A 15,000-nucleotide genomic window follows, 5' to 3' on the forward strand; every position below is an offset into this window, starting at 1 on the left:
CATAGTGAATCTAACATAATAGTGAGAGTCCAGTCCATAGTGGATCTAACATAATAGTGAGAGTCCAGTCCATAGTGGATCTAACATAATAGTGTGAGAGTCCAGTCCATAGTGGATCTAACATAATATTGTGAAAGTCCAGTCCATAGTGGATCTAACATAATAGTGAGAGTCCAGTCCATAGTGGATCTAACATAATATTGTGAAAGTCCAGTCCATAGTGGATCTAACATAATAGTGAGAGTCCAGTCCATAGTGGATCTAACATAATATTGTGAAAGTCCAGTCCATAGTGGATCTAACATAATATTGTGAGAGTCCAGTCCATAGTGGATCTAACATAATAGTGTGAGAGTCCAATCCATAGTGGATCTAACATAATAGTGTGAGAGTCCAGTCCATAGTGGCTCTAACATAATAGTGAGAGTCCAGTCCATAGTGGAACTAACACAATAGTGTGAGAGTCCAGCCCATAGTGGATCTAACATAATAGTGTGATAGTCCAGTCCATAGTGGACCTAACATAATAGTGTGGGAGTCCAGTCCACAGTGGATCTAACATAATAGTGACAGTCCAGTCCATAGTGGATCTAACATAATAGTGTGAGAGTCCAGTCCATAGTGGATCTAGCATAATAGTGAGAGTCCAGTCGATAGTGGATCTAGCATAATAGAGTGAGAGTCCAGTCCATAGTGGATCTAACATAATAGTGAGAGTCCAGTCCATAGTGGATCTAACATAAAAGTGTGAGAGTCCAGTCCATAGTGGATCTAACATAATATTGAGAGCCCAGTCGATAGTGGATCTAGCATAATAGAGTGAGAGTCCAGTCCATAGTGGATCTAACATAATAGTGACAGTCCAGTCCATAGTGGATCTAACATAATAGTGTGAGAGTCCAGTCCATAGTGGATCTAGCATAATATTGTGAGAGTCCAGTCCATAGTGGATCTAACATATTAGTGAGAGTCCAGTCCATAGTGGATCTAACATAATATTGTGAAAGTCCAGTCCATAGTGGATCTAGCATAATATTGTGAGAGTCCAGTCCATAGTGGATCTAACATAATAGTGTGAGAGTCCAGTCCATAGTGTATCTAACATAATAGTGTGAGAGTCTAGTCCATAGTGGATCTAACATAATAGTGTGAGAGTCCAGTCCATAGTGTATCTAACATAATAGTGTGAGAGTCCAGTCTATAGTGGATCTAGCATAATAGTGAGAGTCCAGTCCATAGTGGATCTAGCATAATAGTGAGAGTCCAGTCCATAGTGGATCTAGCATACTAGTGAGAGTTCATAGTGGACTCCCAATTCCAACCCTTGATGCTGAGTGCCAAGTAGGGAGGTAATGGGTCCCATTTTTATAGTCTTTGGTATGACTTTGGTTTGACCTACCGATCTCTGGGCGGACAATCTAACCACTAGGCCACTGAGTAGGTAGATAGGTAGATTTTAGATCCACTATGGACTGGACTCTCGCATCTGCGGTCCCCTCCAAGGTTTCTCGCTGTCATCCCATTGGGTCGGGTTTTTTCTTACCCTGGTGTGGGATCTGAGACGTGGCTTGTGCAGCCCTTTGAGACACTTGTGATTTAGGACTATATAAGTAAATATTGATTGATTGATTGAAATGAGAGCATCCATAGACAAATGTGAACAGGTTCCAATAAAACATCACTGATTTCAGTGTTTTCCCTTACACTTCGAATGCAGATGAATGACTCTTACAAGGCTCTTGCCGTGTGTCATTTGTATGGCCTGAGTGTGACAGCGATGACGCAACCAAAGACATTTGGAGCGATAATTACTTTGGTCAATAACGGCGGGTTGCCTGTTTTACATTCCATTACGGCGAGGACTAACGGCAGGTTGTTTCATGGAGGGGGAGATGAATAAATGGAAGCTACAGCCAGGGGGGAGTCGTATCCCAGGTAAATGAGTGCTTTATAGGGGCAGGGGGGGGATTAGCACAAATCCCACAAACACCCGCACAGGCAGCGTGAAGAGAGGGGGATCTTTCTTGCAAGCGCCACACGTAAAGTTAGTTTGCAAATATGCACTTCGGGTGAATGCATATTTTTTCGCCCCCGAGGCACATTGGAAGTGTGTTACGAGTGCATTAACAAGCCTGAAGCGGTGCCCTGACTCCAGCACACCTGCGCCATTTCATTCAGACGTTAGTGGGAACACGCGACGGCACGAATCCACGGGGGGGCTCGCCGTGCCATGACGTCTGGGTGTGGCCAGATGTGAGAGGAGTCTAACCGTGTGACGTGTTTTCTCTCAGGCAACAGAAAGCATTTGTCCTTAGCCAAAAAAAAAAAAAAAAAAAAAAAAAATAGACAGGAAAAGCAAGTCAAGGTCAGGTCAAGGTCGTGACGTACCATTGGGGCTTTCCTCGTCGATGGTCACTATAGTCGCTGGGGGGCCGGGCCGGGACAACTTGCACTCTGGAGACGGAGAGAGAAAGAAAAATGTCATTTATAAAAAAGAGGGGAAAAGAACGGTTACAAAAACAAGAATTGATTATTAAATTTAATTGTTTAACTGTCCTATTTTTTTTTATAATTTCAGACCTTTGAGACACTTGTAATATAGGGCTATATAAATAAAGTTTTGGTTTATTTATATATGGTTTAAGACCCCTGCTCTAAAACCAAAATAATTTTAACATGAATATTTACCGTATTTTTCGGACTATAAGGCGCGCCTAAAATCCTTTCATTTTCTCAAAACTCGACAGTGCGCCTTATATCCCGGTGCGCCTAATGTACGGAATAATTTAGGTTGTGCTTACTGACCTTGAAGCTTTTTTATTTGGTACACGGTGTATTGATAAGTGTGACCAGTAGATGGCAGTCACACATAAGAGATACGTGCAATTGATTGATTGATTGATTTTGTATTGCATGATAGCATTTCTGGCCTTGTTTTCATTATTAATACTATTAATAATAATTCCAATATTGATACAATTAGTATTGTATTTACCGTATTTTCCGGACCAAAGGGTGCACCGGATTATAAGGCGCACTGCCGATGAGCTGGTCTATTAAGGTCTATTTTCATACAAAAGGCGCTTCAAAGGGGTCATGTTATTATTTTTTTCTAAATGTAAAATACTTCCTTGTGGTCTACATTACATGTAATGGTGGTTCTTTGGTCAAAATGTTGTATAGATGATGTTTTACACATCATCTTTAAGTTGCTTTCTGACAGTCGCTTCCGGATGCGCCGTTTTGTGGGCGGTCTTTTTTTACTTCGACGGCGTCTTCTCCCCGTCATCTTTGTTGTAGCGGTGTAGCGTGCAAGGACGGGAGTGGAAGAAGTGTCAAAAGACGGAGCTAACTGTTTTAATGACAGTCAGATTTTACTTCAATCAATAACGGAGCAGCATCTTCTCAGCCGTGGCTCACTAGTGCAAGAACAACGCCCGGAAATGTGTCCCGTGAAAAAAAATGTCCGACCGGAACTCTCTAATAACTAAAGTTCCTTGGGTGGATAATGTAAACTCACTGCACCGGTATGTTTTAGCGCTTTCATGGCGCGTTTACTGACAGATATAAGTGAGAACTTTACACTACTTTATATTAGAAATGGCAACAGCGGAGGATGAATGTCCCATAACAAGAAGGTAGAGAACAAGAAGAAGTTTATCGACAAAAGTGGCGGACGTGCGCACATTTTCAGAACTTATGCAGATCCCAAATACAGATCAGCAGCTACCAGAAGGTGAGAAAAGTTGGTTTTGCATAATATTGTGCAACAAAACTCCAGGTAATATGTCTGCTAATGGGTGTCATTTTGCGGTCCTTTTACACACACCATAGTAATACTTTATCTCTGACTACGGTAGCCGCAATGGGCCGACAATCCATCAAGCGGTGCGGCTTCAAAATCGTACTAAAAACATTTTGACACATTTTTGAGTGCCGTGTGTAATGTTCTTTATTTTCAAAGGAACATTTAAAGTTTTGATGTCGTTTACTGCCGTCATATTGCAGTCTACACATATCTCGTATGTGGGACTGCCATCTACTGGTCACACTTACATACTTGCCAACCTTGAGACCTCCGATTTCGGGAGGTGGGGGATAGGGGCGTGGTCTGGGGTGGGGCGGGGCGTGGTTGGGGGCGTGGTTAAGAGGGGAGGAGTATATTGACAGCTAGAATTCACCAAGTCAAGTATTTCATACATATATATATATATATATATATATATATATATATATATATATATATATATATATATATATATATATATATATATATATATATATATATATGTATATATATATATATATATATATATATATATATATATGTATATATATATATATATATATATATATATATATATATATATATATATATATATATATATATATATATATATATGTATGTGTGGGAAAAAAAATCCCAAGACTACTTCATCTCTACAGGCCTGTTTCATGAGGGGTTCCCTCAATCATCAGGAGATTTTAATGGGAGCATTCACATTCCATGGTTTATATAGGGCACAGAGTGGGTGGGTACAGGCTGGTGTAGGGGCGTGGTGATTGGCTCATGTGTTACCTAGGAGGTGTTTCCGTCTGTGGCGGCATGCTGATACAATTTCGCTGCGCTTGTTGAGGGATGACAGGTCTGGACGGTATATGATAAACAGTTTCTCTTTCAAGCATAGGTTGCATCTTTTATTACTACTATTGTAAGGTGTGCTGGATGCAAGAATTTGCCATGTTATTGAATATATATATATATATATATATATATATATATATATATGTATATATATATATATATATCTACATCCTGAAAGTATGCAAACAAAACTGTGTTTAGATACTTGATACTTCAAACTTGCATAAATAAATATTAAGGAATATAACATAACTTGGCTTCTGAGAGTTTCAAAATGTAATGAATAAAATGCTAAAGTTGTTGATAAACAAGCAATTATTTTAATAATTAAATATGGTAATTTTAAATGAATTATTATGATAATTTAAAATCAATTATTTCAAATATGTTTATTTTAATGTATAATTCTATGGCTGGATGTAATAAGGAGTCACGAAAAAATACAAATAAAAATACAATTAATTTTGATGTTTTTAGCAAAATATAGTACAAATTTATTTAGTTTTTTTTTTTTAAATTAATAAATATATTTATTTTTAGGTAAAATAAACATAATAATACAATTTATCTCTAGTCTGGATGATTTTCGGGAGAATATTTGTCCCGGGAGGTTTTGGGGAGAGGCGCTGAATTTCGGGAGTCTCCCGGAAAATTCGGGAGGGCTGGCAAGTATGCACTTATCATTACACCATGTACCAAATAAAATTGCTTCGAGGTCGGTAAGCACAACCGGAATTATTCCGTACATTAGGCACATTTTAACTTTGCTTTATCGCCCGAAAAATGCGGTACTATTACTATTATTGTTAATAATAATAATAATAATACTATCATTAATAGTAATATTAATATTATTTAGTAGTCATTTAATTTTGTGACACATTTTGAATGCCCTTATGTATCTGAGTTTTACATGATTCCTATACAATGTTGCCTCTATTACCGTGGTAATAGAGGACACTCCAATGGTAGGTATAATCCGCACTGTAGGGACACCATTTATTTTATGATTTTTAGGATTACAGTATATGCATTTGAATAAATCCCATAGCTTTCACGCACAATTCCCATGCTCCTCAAACATGTCACACATTCATGAAATTCAAATGGAAGCCGCTGGAGGTAGAGCTCCAAGTATTCACTTCAGAATCACGTCTGAACCACGTGACTAGATTTGTTAACTGCTTCTAGCAGCTTCCGTAGGCCAAAGTCATACATTTAAAATGGAATGTAAAAAATTTTTATTTTTAAACTGGAGATGGTTAGAATCACTTTGGCTTGCTAAACAGAAGTTGCTCTTTGTGTTGCATCGTTATTGTTGATAGTGTCTAGTGAGAGTCAGGATTGCTAGAAGATATTTAACTATTACCTGCCCAGAGTGTGCAGGCTGCAGTTACAATAAACTAAGACATTAAAAGTAGTTGGGCCTGCAGCCATCGACGAGCCACGGGTTTAAAACCCCTGCTCTAAAACCAAAATAATTTTAACATGAATATTTACCGTATTTTTCGGACTATAAGGCGCACTTAAAATCCTTTCATTTTCTCAAAACTCGACAGTGCGCCTTATAACCCGGTGCGCCTTATGTACAGATTGTGCTTACCAACCTCGAAGCTATGTTATTTGGTACAAGGTGTAATGATAAGTGTGACCAGTAGATGGCAGTCACACATAAGAGGTATGTGTAGTTGCAATATGACTCAAGTAAACAACACCAACAATTTACATGGTCATTTAAAAAATATAGAACATTACACACGGCGCTCAAAAATCTATCAAAATGTTTTAGTAGGACTTTGGTAAGCTATGAAGCCGCACCACTTGATGAATTGTGTTGTGCTTCAACATAGGAGTATTATTATGGTGTGTGTATAAGGTAAGACATATTATCTGGCGTTTTGTTTCGCAATATTATGCAAAAGCAACTTTTCTTACCTTCTGGTACCTGCTGATCTGTATTTGGGATCTGCATAAGTCCTGAAAAATGTGTACTTTTACGTAGTTGATAAGCTTCTTCTTTTTCTCTATCTTCTTGTTATGTGACATTCATCCTCCACTGTTGTCATTTCTAGTATAAAGTAGTGTAAAGTTATAACTTATATCTGTCAGTAAACTCACCATGAAAGCACTAAAACATACCGGTGTAGTGAGTTTACATTATTCACCCAAGGAACTTTAGTTATTAGAGAGTTACGGTCGGACGGTTTTTAACGGGACACTTTTTCGTTGTTGTTGTTTACGGGTGAGGAGATGCTGCTCTATTGAACAGGCTTCAACCTGCAGTCCAAAAAAAACACGCCCGGACGGAACTCTTTGATAACTGAAGTTCCTTGGGTAAATAATGTAAACTCACTACACCGGTATGTTTTAGCGCTTTCATGGCGGGTTACTGACAGATATAAGTAAGAACTTTACGTTACTTTATATTAGAAATGGCAAGCCCCATGACGAGAAGATAGAGAAAAAGAAGAAGGTTATCGACTACGGGGGTCGTCACGGACTGCAATGACGGACGCGCACAAATTTTGAGGACTTATGCAGATCCCAATTACAGGTCAGCAGCAACTAGAAAGTAAGAAAAGTTGCTTTTGCATAATATTGCAAAACAAAACGTCTGCTAACGGGTGCCATTTGGCCATTGTACACACACCATAATAATACTTGTATGTTGACAATCCAGGCGGTGCGGCCTCATAGCTTACCAAAGTCGTACTAAAACATTTTGACAGATTTTTGAGCGCCGTGTGTAATGTTAAATATTTTCAATGTAACATCAAAGTTTTGGGCTTGCTTGCTAACCTTTACTTAACAGCATCATTTATTAAACAGGCTTCAACCTGCAGTCCAAAAAAAAACACGTCCGGCCGAAACTCTTTGATAACTGAAGTTCCTCGGGTGAATAATGTAAACTCACTACACCGGTATGTTTTAGCGCTTTCATGGCGAGTCTAATAACAGATATAAGTTTGAACTTTACGTTACTTTATATTAGAAATGGCAACAGCTGAATGGCCCATAACGAGAAGATAGAGAAAAAGAAGGTCATCGACTACGGGGGTCGTCGCGGACTGCAACGACGGACGCGCGCAAATTTTGAGGACTTATGCAGATCCCAATTACAGATCAGCAGGAACTAGAAGGTAAGAAACGTTGGTTTTGAATAATATTGCAAAACAAAACGTCTGCTAATGGGTGCCATTTTGCCATTGTACACACACCATAATAATACTTGTATATTGACAATCCAGGCGGTGCGGCCTCATAGCTTACCAAAGTCGTACTAAAACATTTTGACAGATTTTTGAGCGCCGTGTGTAATGTTAAATATTTTCAATGTAACATCAAAGTTTTGGGCTTGCTTGCTAACCTTTACTTAAGAGCATCATTTATTAAACAGGCTTCAACCTGCAGTCCAAAAAAAACACATCCGGCCGAAACTCTTTGATAACTGAAGTTCCTTGGGTGAATAATGTAAACTCACTACACCGGTATGTTTTAGCGCTTTCATGGCGAGTTTACTGACAGATATAAGTACGAACTTTACACTACTTTATATTAGAAATGGCAACAGCTGAATGCCCCATAACGAGAAGATATCGACTACGGGGGTCGTCGCGGACTGCAACGACGGACGCGCGCAAATTTTGAGGACGTATGCAGATCTCAATTACAGATCAGCAGGAACTAGAAGGTAAGAAAAGTTAGTTTTGAATAATATTGCAAAACAAAACGTCTGCTAATGGGTGCCATTTTGCCATTGTACACACACCTACTCAGTGGCCTAGTGGTTAGAGTGTCCGCCCTGAGATCGGTAGGTTGTGAGTTCAAACCCCCGGCCGAGTCATACCAAAGACTATATAAAATGGGACCTGCTTGACACTCAGCATCAAGGGTTGGAATTGGGGGTTAAATCACCAAAAATGATTCCCGCTGCTGCCCACTGCTCCCCTCACCTCCCAGGGAATGAACAAGGGGATGGGTCAAATGCAGAGAATAATTTCACCACACCTAGTGTGTGTGTGACAATCATTGGTACTTTAACTTTAACTTTAATAATAATACTTGTATGTTGATAATCCGAGCGGTGCGGCTTCATAGCTTACCAAAGTCGTACTAAAACATTTTGACAGATTTTTGAGCGCCGTGTGTAATGTTCTATATTCTCAATGGAACAATCGCAGTCTACACATATCTCTTATGTGTGATTGCCATCTACTGATCATTACATAATGTACAAAACACAATTGCTTCGAGGTCTTTAAGCACAAACAGAATTAATAAGTATATTAGCTGCACCTGGTTATAAGGTGCACTGTCGATTTTTGAGAAAATTAAGGATTTTAAGCCCGCCTTATAGTCTGAAAAATGTGGTGCATTACAGTATTTTTAACAGGGATGTCCGGATATAGGTTCAACTGTACATCTGACAGGGCTAAAGACGGACAGGCGTGTATTTAGCTGTCGTGGGTGAGAAACAGCATCTGACAGCCACTTTTTAAAATAAAATATGTAATACATAGCATGAATTGACAGCTACAAGCAGGGCGGCGACCTCACAGGGACAAACAAAAGCAGCTTCACAGATGGCGGTCACAGCAGCTAAATGGTGCGAGCTCACGGAACACAGGTGATGGCAGACAGCAGCAGATGGAAGGGAGGTTTCTATGCAGCTGATGCAGGGGGATAGGCAGGCTTGTAACATTTGTGGGTGGGGCATAAAACACGTAAAAAAAACTCAACAACAACAGAAATGAAGAAATAAAACAGACAGCAGAACCCTCTTACCCTCATATTGCCAGTCTGGAGAGGTTAGTGGCATCAGAGAGAAGCAGAAGCATGAAAGGAAAAGCAGTTGAGAAACAGCTTGAAGGGATAAAACCCACCAAAAAAAACATTGTAAAAGATGAGCAGATACACTATGTTGCCAAAAGTATTCGGCCACCCACCCAAATGATCAGAATCAGGTGTCTTAGTCCTTTGGCCCGGCCACAAGTGTATAAAATCAAGCACTTAGGCATGGAGACTGTTTCTACAAACATTTGTGAAAGAATGGGCCGCTCTCAGTGATTTCCAGCGTGGAACTGTCATAGGATGCCGCCTGTGCAACAAATCCAGTCATGAAACGTCCTCGCTCCTAAATATTCCAAGGTCAACTGTCGGCTTTATCGTGGGAACAGTCTGGATCGGGCCAATTACTCTTCCAACATGACTGTGCACCAGTGCACAAAGCAAGGTCCATAAAGGCATGGATGACAAGAGTCTGGTGTGGATGACAGTGACGTGCAGTCCATGCCATCATGGAAAGAAAAAAAATGTAAAAAGAAAAAAAATTAATTAAATTGTTATATGTATCCAGTGATTATACTATGAAGTTATTTTCCATTTAACTTCACCAGTTTTAGATTATTTTTATTCAAAATCGCTGAATTTTCACATTTGCCGTTCAAATACTGAGAAGAGACGGTGCGGTGAACAGCAGCCAGTTGAGGCACGTCACTCAGTGCCTCAACATGGATTCCGGACTCGGCTAACTGCTGGCCTGCTGTGCAGTGAGACTGTATTGCTATATGAATTATATTATACATTTCCATAGTTTAGTTAGCTGAGGTATATAATGTAGTGTATTTTGTCAACAACTGTATGTGTGTGACGTATTTCTTGTGCTGAGCAATCATAAAACGGCTGCAAAAGACGCACTGGCTGAGGCTCCAGTAATCCCGCCTCCTGCACCCCCGCCGTAGAATTGTTATATCAACTAAAGCCCACACTTAAACTTTCCACGTGCAAGATTTAATCTATTTAAAAATGTTATTTCATAAGAAGCCAAAAAGTGCAAAAACAATAATGTTGGTGTTGGAGGAGTTGTGAATGACTGCAGGGCCACAACATTAGGTACACCTGCAAACTGCAGGTGTACCTAATTCACAACTCCTCCAACATGAACATTATTGTTTTTGCACTTTTTGGCTTCTTATTAAATAACTTTTGTAACCTATTTTCATGGGCTTTTCTCTTTGTGATGTTAAGTTCCTGTTATGCGCTGTTATACAGTATATACCTTGAGCTCTTATTTTGAAGGCGCTAAGAGCGGAAGTGATGACACGGAGTGGAGCGTAGGTTTTTGAAAGAAGGTAAATAAAGTGGTCCTCGTGTAAACTGGAGCCTCCGTGTTTGTTATTTTGTAGTTTCATACAGTATAGGCGACATTTATAAACCCTCGGTTACACTTTTTTAAATAGATTCAATCTTGCACGTGGAAAGTTGAAGTGAGGGCTTTAGTTGCGGACTTCATTTATAAGTAAAGGTAAGACCATAATAAAGTTTGTTTTATTAAATGTGCTTTTTTGTGTGCTACAGTTTGTATGTGTAAAGTTAAAGTTAAGTTAAAGTACCAATGATTGTCACACACACACTAGGTGTAATGACATTTGTCCTCTGCATTTGACCCATCCCTTGATCACCCCCTGGGAGGTGAGGGGAGCAGTGGGCAGCAGCGGCGCCGCGCCCGGGAATCATTTTTGGTGATTTAACCCCCAATTCCAAGCCTTGATGCTGAGTGCCAAGCAGGGAAGAATGCTGGTATGAGCTTTTAAACATAACCCGTTAACTGCTGCCAATCAAATGGTGAATAAGATACTCTTTAGGGTTCATATGTTTGTAAATCTGACTGTGATGAAGTCAGTGCCTCACCAGCCATCAACCTCACCGCACGTCACTGTAAGAACAAGTATATACATTTGATTTTTACATTTGATTATTTACAATCCGGGGAGGTGGGATGCGGTGGGGGGATGGTGTTAGTTTAGGGTTGTAGTTGCCTGGAGGTGTTCTTTTAGTGCGATTTTGAAGGAGGGTAGAGATGCACTTTCTTATACACCTGTTGGGAGTGCATTCCACATTGATGTGGCATAGAAGGAGAATGAGTTAAGACCTTTGTTAGATCGGAATCTGGGTTTAACGTGGTTAGTGGAGCTCCCCCTGGAGTTGTGGTTATGGCGTAGTAGTTTGACATGCACTTCGGTATCAGGGAGGTGTAGCGGATTTTATAGACCAGGCTCAGTGCAAGTTGTTTTACTCTGTCCTCCACCCTGAGCCAGCCCACTTTGGAGAAGTGGGTAGGAGTGAGGTGTGATCTGGGGTGGAGGTCGAGAAGTAACCTGACTAGCTTGTTCTGGGATGTTTGGAGTTTAGATTTGAGGGTTTTGGAGATGCTAGGGCAGGGGTCGGCAACCTTTACCAGTCAAAGAGCCATTTTGACCAGTTTCACAAATTATAGATAATTTTGGAAATTTTAAATGAAATAACACTGCATACAAAGTGTTTTTTTTTCTATGTATAAACTAGTGGTCTCAGACACGCTGCCCACACCTTTATATGGAATTTGAAAACTGGTGCAGCACGCGGGTTTTAAATAAATGGCGCTAGTCAGCGTCATGCGTGCCGTGATGGTACAGCATATAGCACCCACTACAACCAGAATCCCATGCAGCCCTTACTCTTCCGGGATACATTATACACCCCCGCTACCAAACCCCGCCCACCTCAACCGACGCACAGAGAGGGGTGGGGGCGGGGTTTGGTGGTAGCAGGGGTGTATAATGTAGCCCGGAAAAGTCAGGGCTGCATGGGATTCTGGGTGTTTGTTCTGTTGTGTTTATGTTGTGTTAAGGTGCAAATGTTCTCCCGAAATGTGTTTGTCATTCTTGTTTGATTTTGGTTCAAAGTGTGGCGCATTATTAGTAAGAGTGATAAAGTTGTTTTATATGGTCACCGTCATTGTAACCTGTGTGGCTGTTGACCAAGTATGCCTTGCTGTCACGTACGTGTGCAAGCAGAAGATGTATATTGTATAACAAGTGTTGGGCTGGCACGCTGTTAATACAGATTGTAGAGGGTGCCAAATGTTGTACCATCATGGCACGCCCTTATTATAGCTGTAAGGGTGAAAATTGATGAATATTAATCCCGGGAGTTTTCTGCGAGAGGCACTGAAATCCGGAAGTCTCACGGGGAAATTGGGGGGTTCAGCAAGTAAGCAGCTGAGCCGCATCAGAGTGATCAAAGAGCCGCATGCGGCTCCGGAGCCGCGGGTTGTCGACCCCTGTGCTAGGGTACCAGGAAGTGCACGCTTAGTCGAAAAAGGGTTGAATGAGAGTTCCCGCTAGAATCTTCATGGTGCTTTTGTTGACCAGAGAGGAGATTCTATAGAGAAATCTTGTTCGTTGGTTGACATTTTTGATGACCATGGTTGCCATTTTATCACAGGAAAAATTGGCCTCTAGAATGGAACCTAGGTAGGTGACCTCATCTTTCCTGGTGATAACAATGTCACCCACTTTTATAGTGAAGTCACTGACTTTCTTAAAGTTGAGTCCTGACCTGAACCCGATAGAACACCTTTGGAATGAACTGAGAGCCAGGCCTTCTCGACCAACATCAGTGTGTGACCTCGCCAATACGCGTTTGGAAGAATATAAACACACTCCGCAACCTTGTGGACAGCCTTCACAGAAGAGTTGAAGCTGTAATAGCTGCAAAAGGTGGAGCGACATCATATTGAACCCTATGGGTTAGGAATGGGATGGCACTTCAAGTTCATATGTGAGTCAAGGCAGGTGGTCAAATACTTTTTGGCAATATAGTGTATTTACAGCACCAAATAAAGAGAAGTAATCCATTCTAGAAATGCATTACGTGGGCAAAGCACACACTTATTTCTGCTTACCAGGCTGTTATTACTCAACAAGATCGTGGCTGCATTAAAAAGCATGAATCCATTGACAAACAACAGCAACCAGAAGTGTTTTTTGGGGGTCTTACCATGAATGAAATGTATAAATTATGTCTGTCAAATGATGCAGATTTAGATCACGAGCCTATTCATCTTATCCAATGCTGCTAAACGGCAAAATGCCAATAAAGAAATTCATGAATTCTGGCAGAAGTTGACCTTCGTTCCATCGGTGCTAATAATTATTTGAGATGTTTTCGGGAGTACACCCTGGACAAGTCCCCACCTCATCGCAGGGCCAACACAGATAGACAGACAACATTCTCTTATTATTATAATCAAATGACAGCAGTCATTTCCATGAGGTTATTTTCTAATATAAGTGTTTAGGCCCACTTACAATGACAATAACAAAACATATTGTTTTTCATGAACTGTGTACTTGTATTGTTTGTCTGGGTGGAGGTCCTGCTTTGGAAATAATTTGTACCCCTTTCAGACATTGCATTTAGTTCCCATTAAAACATTCACATGTTGCACAATGAGATGTAAGCAGGCGATCATGTGTACATTCTTGCAACTTCCTGTTTGTAAAAAATATATTTTTATTAGTATGTATTTAATATACTAACAGCATTTCATGATTAATATTTATAAATTAAGATTCCTAATAAATGACACTAGAATAAGCAGACATTTGATTGGTAAATCATAGTGTAACGACCTGGAATGACACTTTATGTGTGGTGTTGGAGTTGTCCGACTTTTTGTGTGGCTGTAAACGCATCACTGGCTAAGTGCCATATGTGCATGTGTTGGCGCAAGTGAGAAAGAGCGAGCGGCTGCTGTTGATATAACAAAGTTGCTTTTGAGTTTGAGTTTGAGTTTATTTCGAACATGCAAGCATACAACATGATACATCACAATCTCCAGTTTCTCTTTTCAACATGTTCGAAAAGGAGTAGGAAGAAGCAGAGCTTATTTAATCCTACCCCTTTTCTTCTACATAACAGTTGCTAAAACTTTTGTTCACTTCCTGTTCTCAATTTATTCACAATATACTCCATAAGTAATCACAATAAAAATAAGTAAATACATAATAATTGGTGAAGTAAGTTACATTTCATATGTTGAGATAAGTAAGATTATTTTGTGAGTGAAAGAATGAAAGAATGGATGAGTTAAATGAATTCAGAATGTTTATCATGGTTCTTCTTCTTTATACTTTGTAAACACTTTAAATTTGAAGAGTTTCTTGAAGTGGATCATATTAGTACATTGTTTGATTGCTTTGCTTAATCCATTCCATAATTTCATTCTACATACTGATATACTGAAGGTCTTAAGTGTTGTACAAATGTTTTAAATTACATTTCTCTCTAAGATTATATTTCTCCTCTTTTTTTGAGAAGAATTGTTGTATATTCTTGGGTAGCAGGTTATAGTTTGCTTTGTGTATAATTTTAGCTGTTTGCTAACTTTGCCAACTTTATGTTGTATATTTTTTACGTGAGATTTCCAGTTCAATTTATCATCAATCACTATACCTAGAAATTTGGTTTCATTTACTCTTTCAATTTCTATTCCGTCTACTTGTATTTAGGTTTGACTTTGGCTTTTGGTC

At 39.7% G+C, this 15,000-nt stretch overlaps 1 protein-coding gene across 2 annotated transcripts in view; it reads right to left on the reverse strand.

Annotated features, from left to right (window-relative positions):
• The window catches only part of LOC133580422 (protocadherin-15-like), an 888,230-nt gene that overhangs the window by 591,263 nt on the left and 281,967 nt on the right, over window positions 1–15,000 (reverse strand). For both annotated transcript variants that reach the window (XM_061934831.1, XM_061934743.1), the window contains 2 exons: window positions 9,431–9,445; window positions 2,389–2,454 (listed from right to left, as the gene is read on the reverse strand). In XM_061934831.1, the coding sequence (XP_061790815.1) occupies window positions 2,389–2,454; window positions 9,431–9,445 (81 nt within the window). The remainder of the gene's footprint in view (window positions 1–2,388; window positions 2,455–9,430; window positions 9,446–15,000) is intronic.

The sequence above is a fragment of the Nerophis lumbriciformis genome, linkage group LG02, assembly GCF_033978685.3.
Source record: "Nerophis lumbriciformis linkage group LG02, RoL_Nlum_v2.1, whole genome shotgun sequence".
NCBI classification, from domain to species: Eukaryota; Metazoa; Chordata; class Actinopteri; order Syngnathiformes; family Syngnathidae; genus Nerophis; species Nerophis lumbriciformis.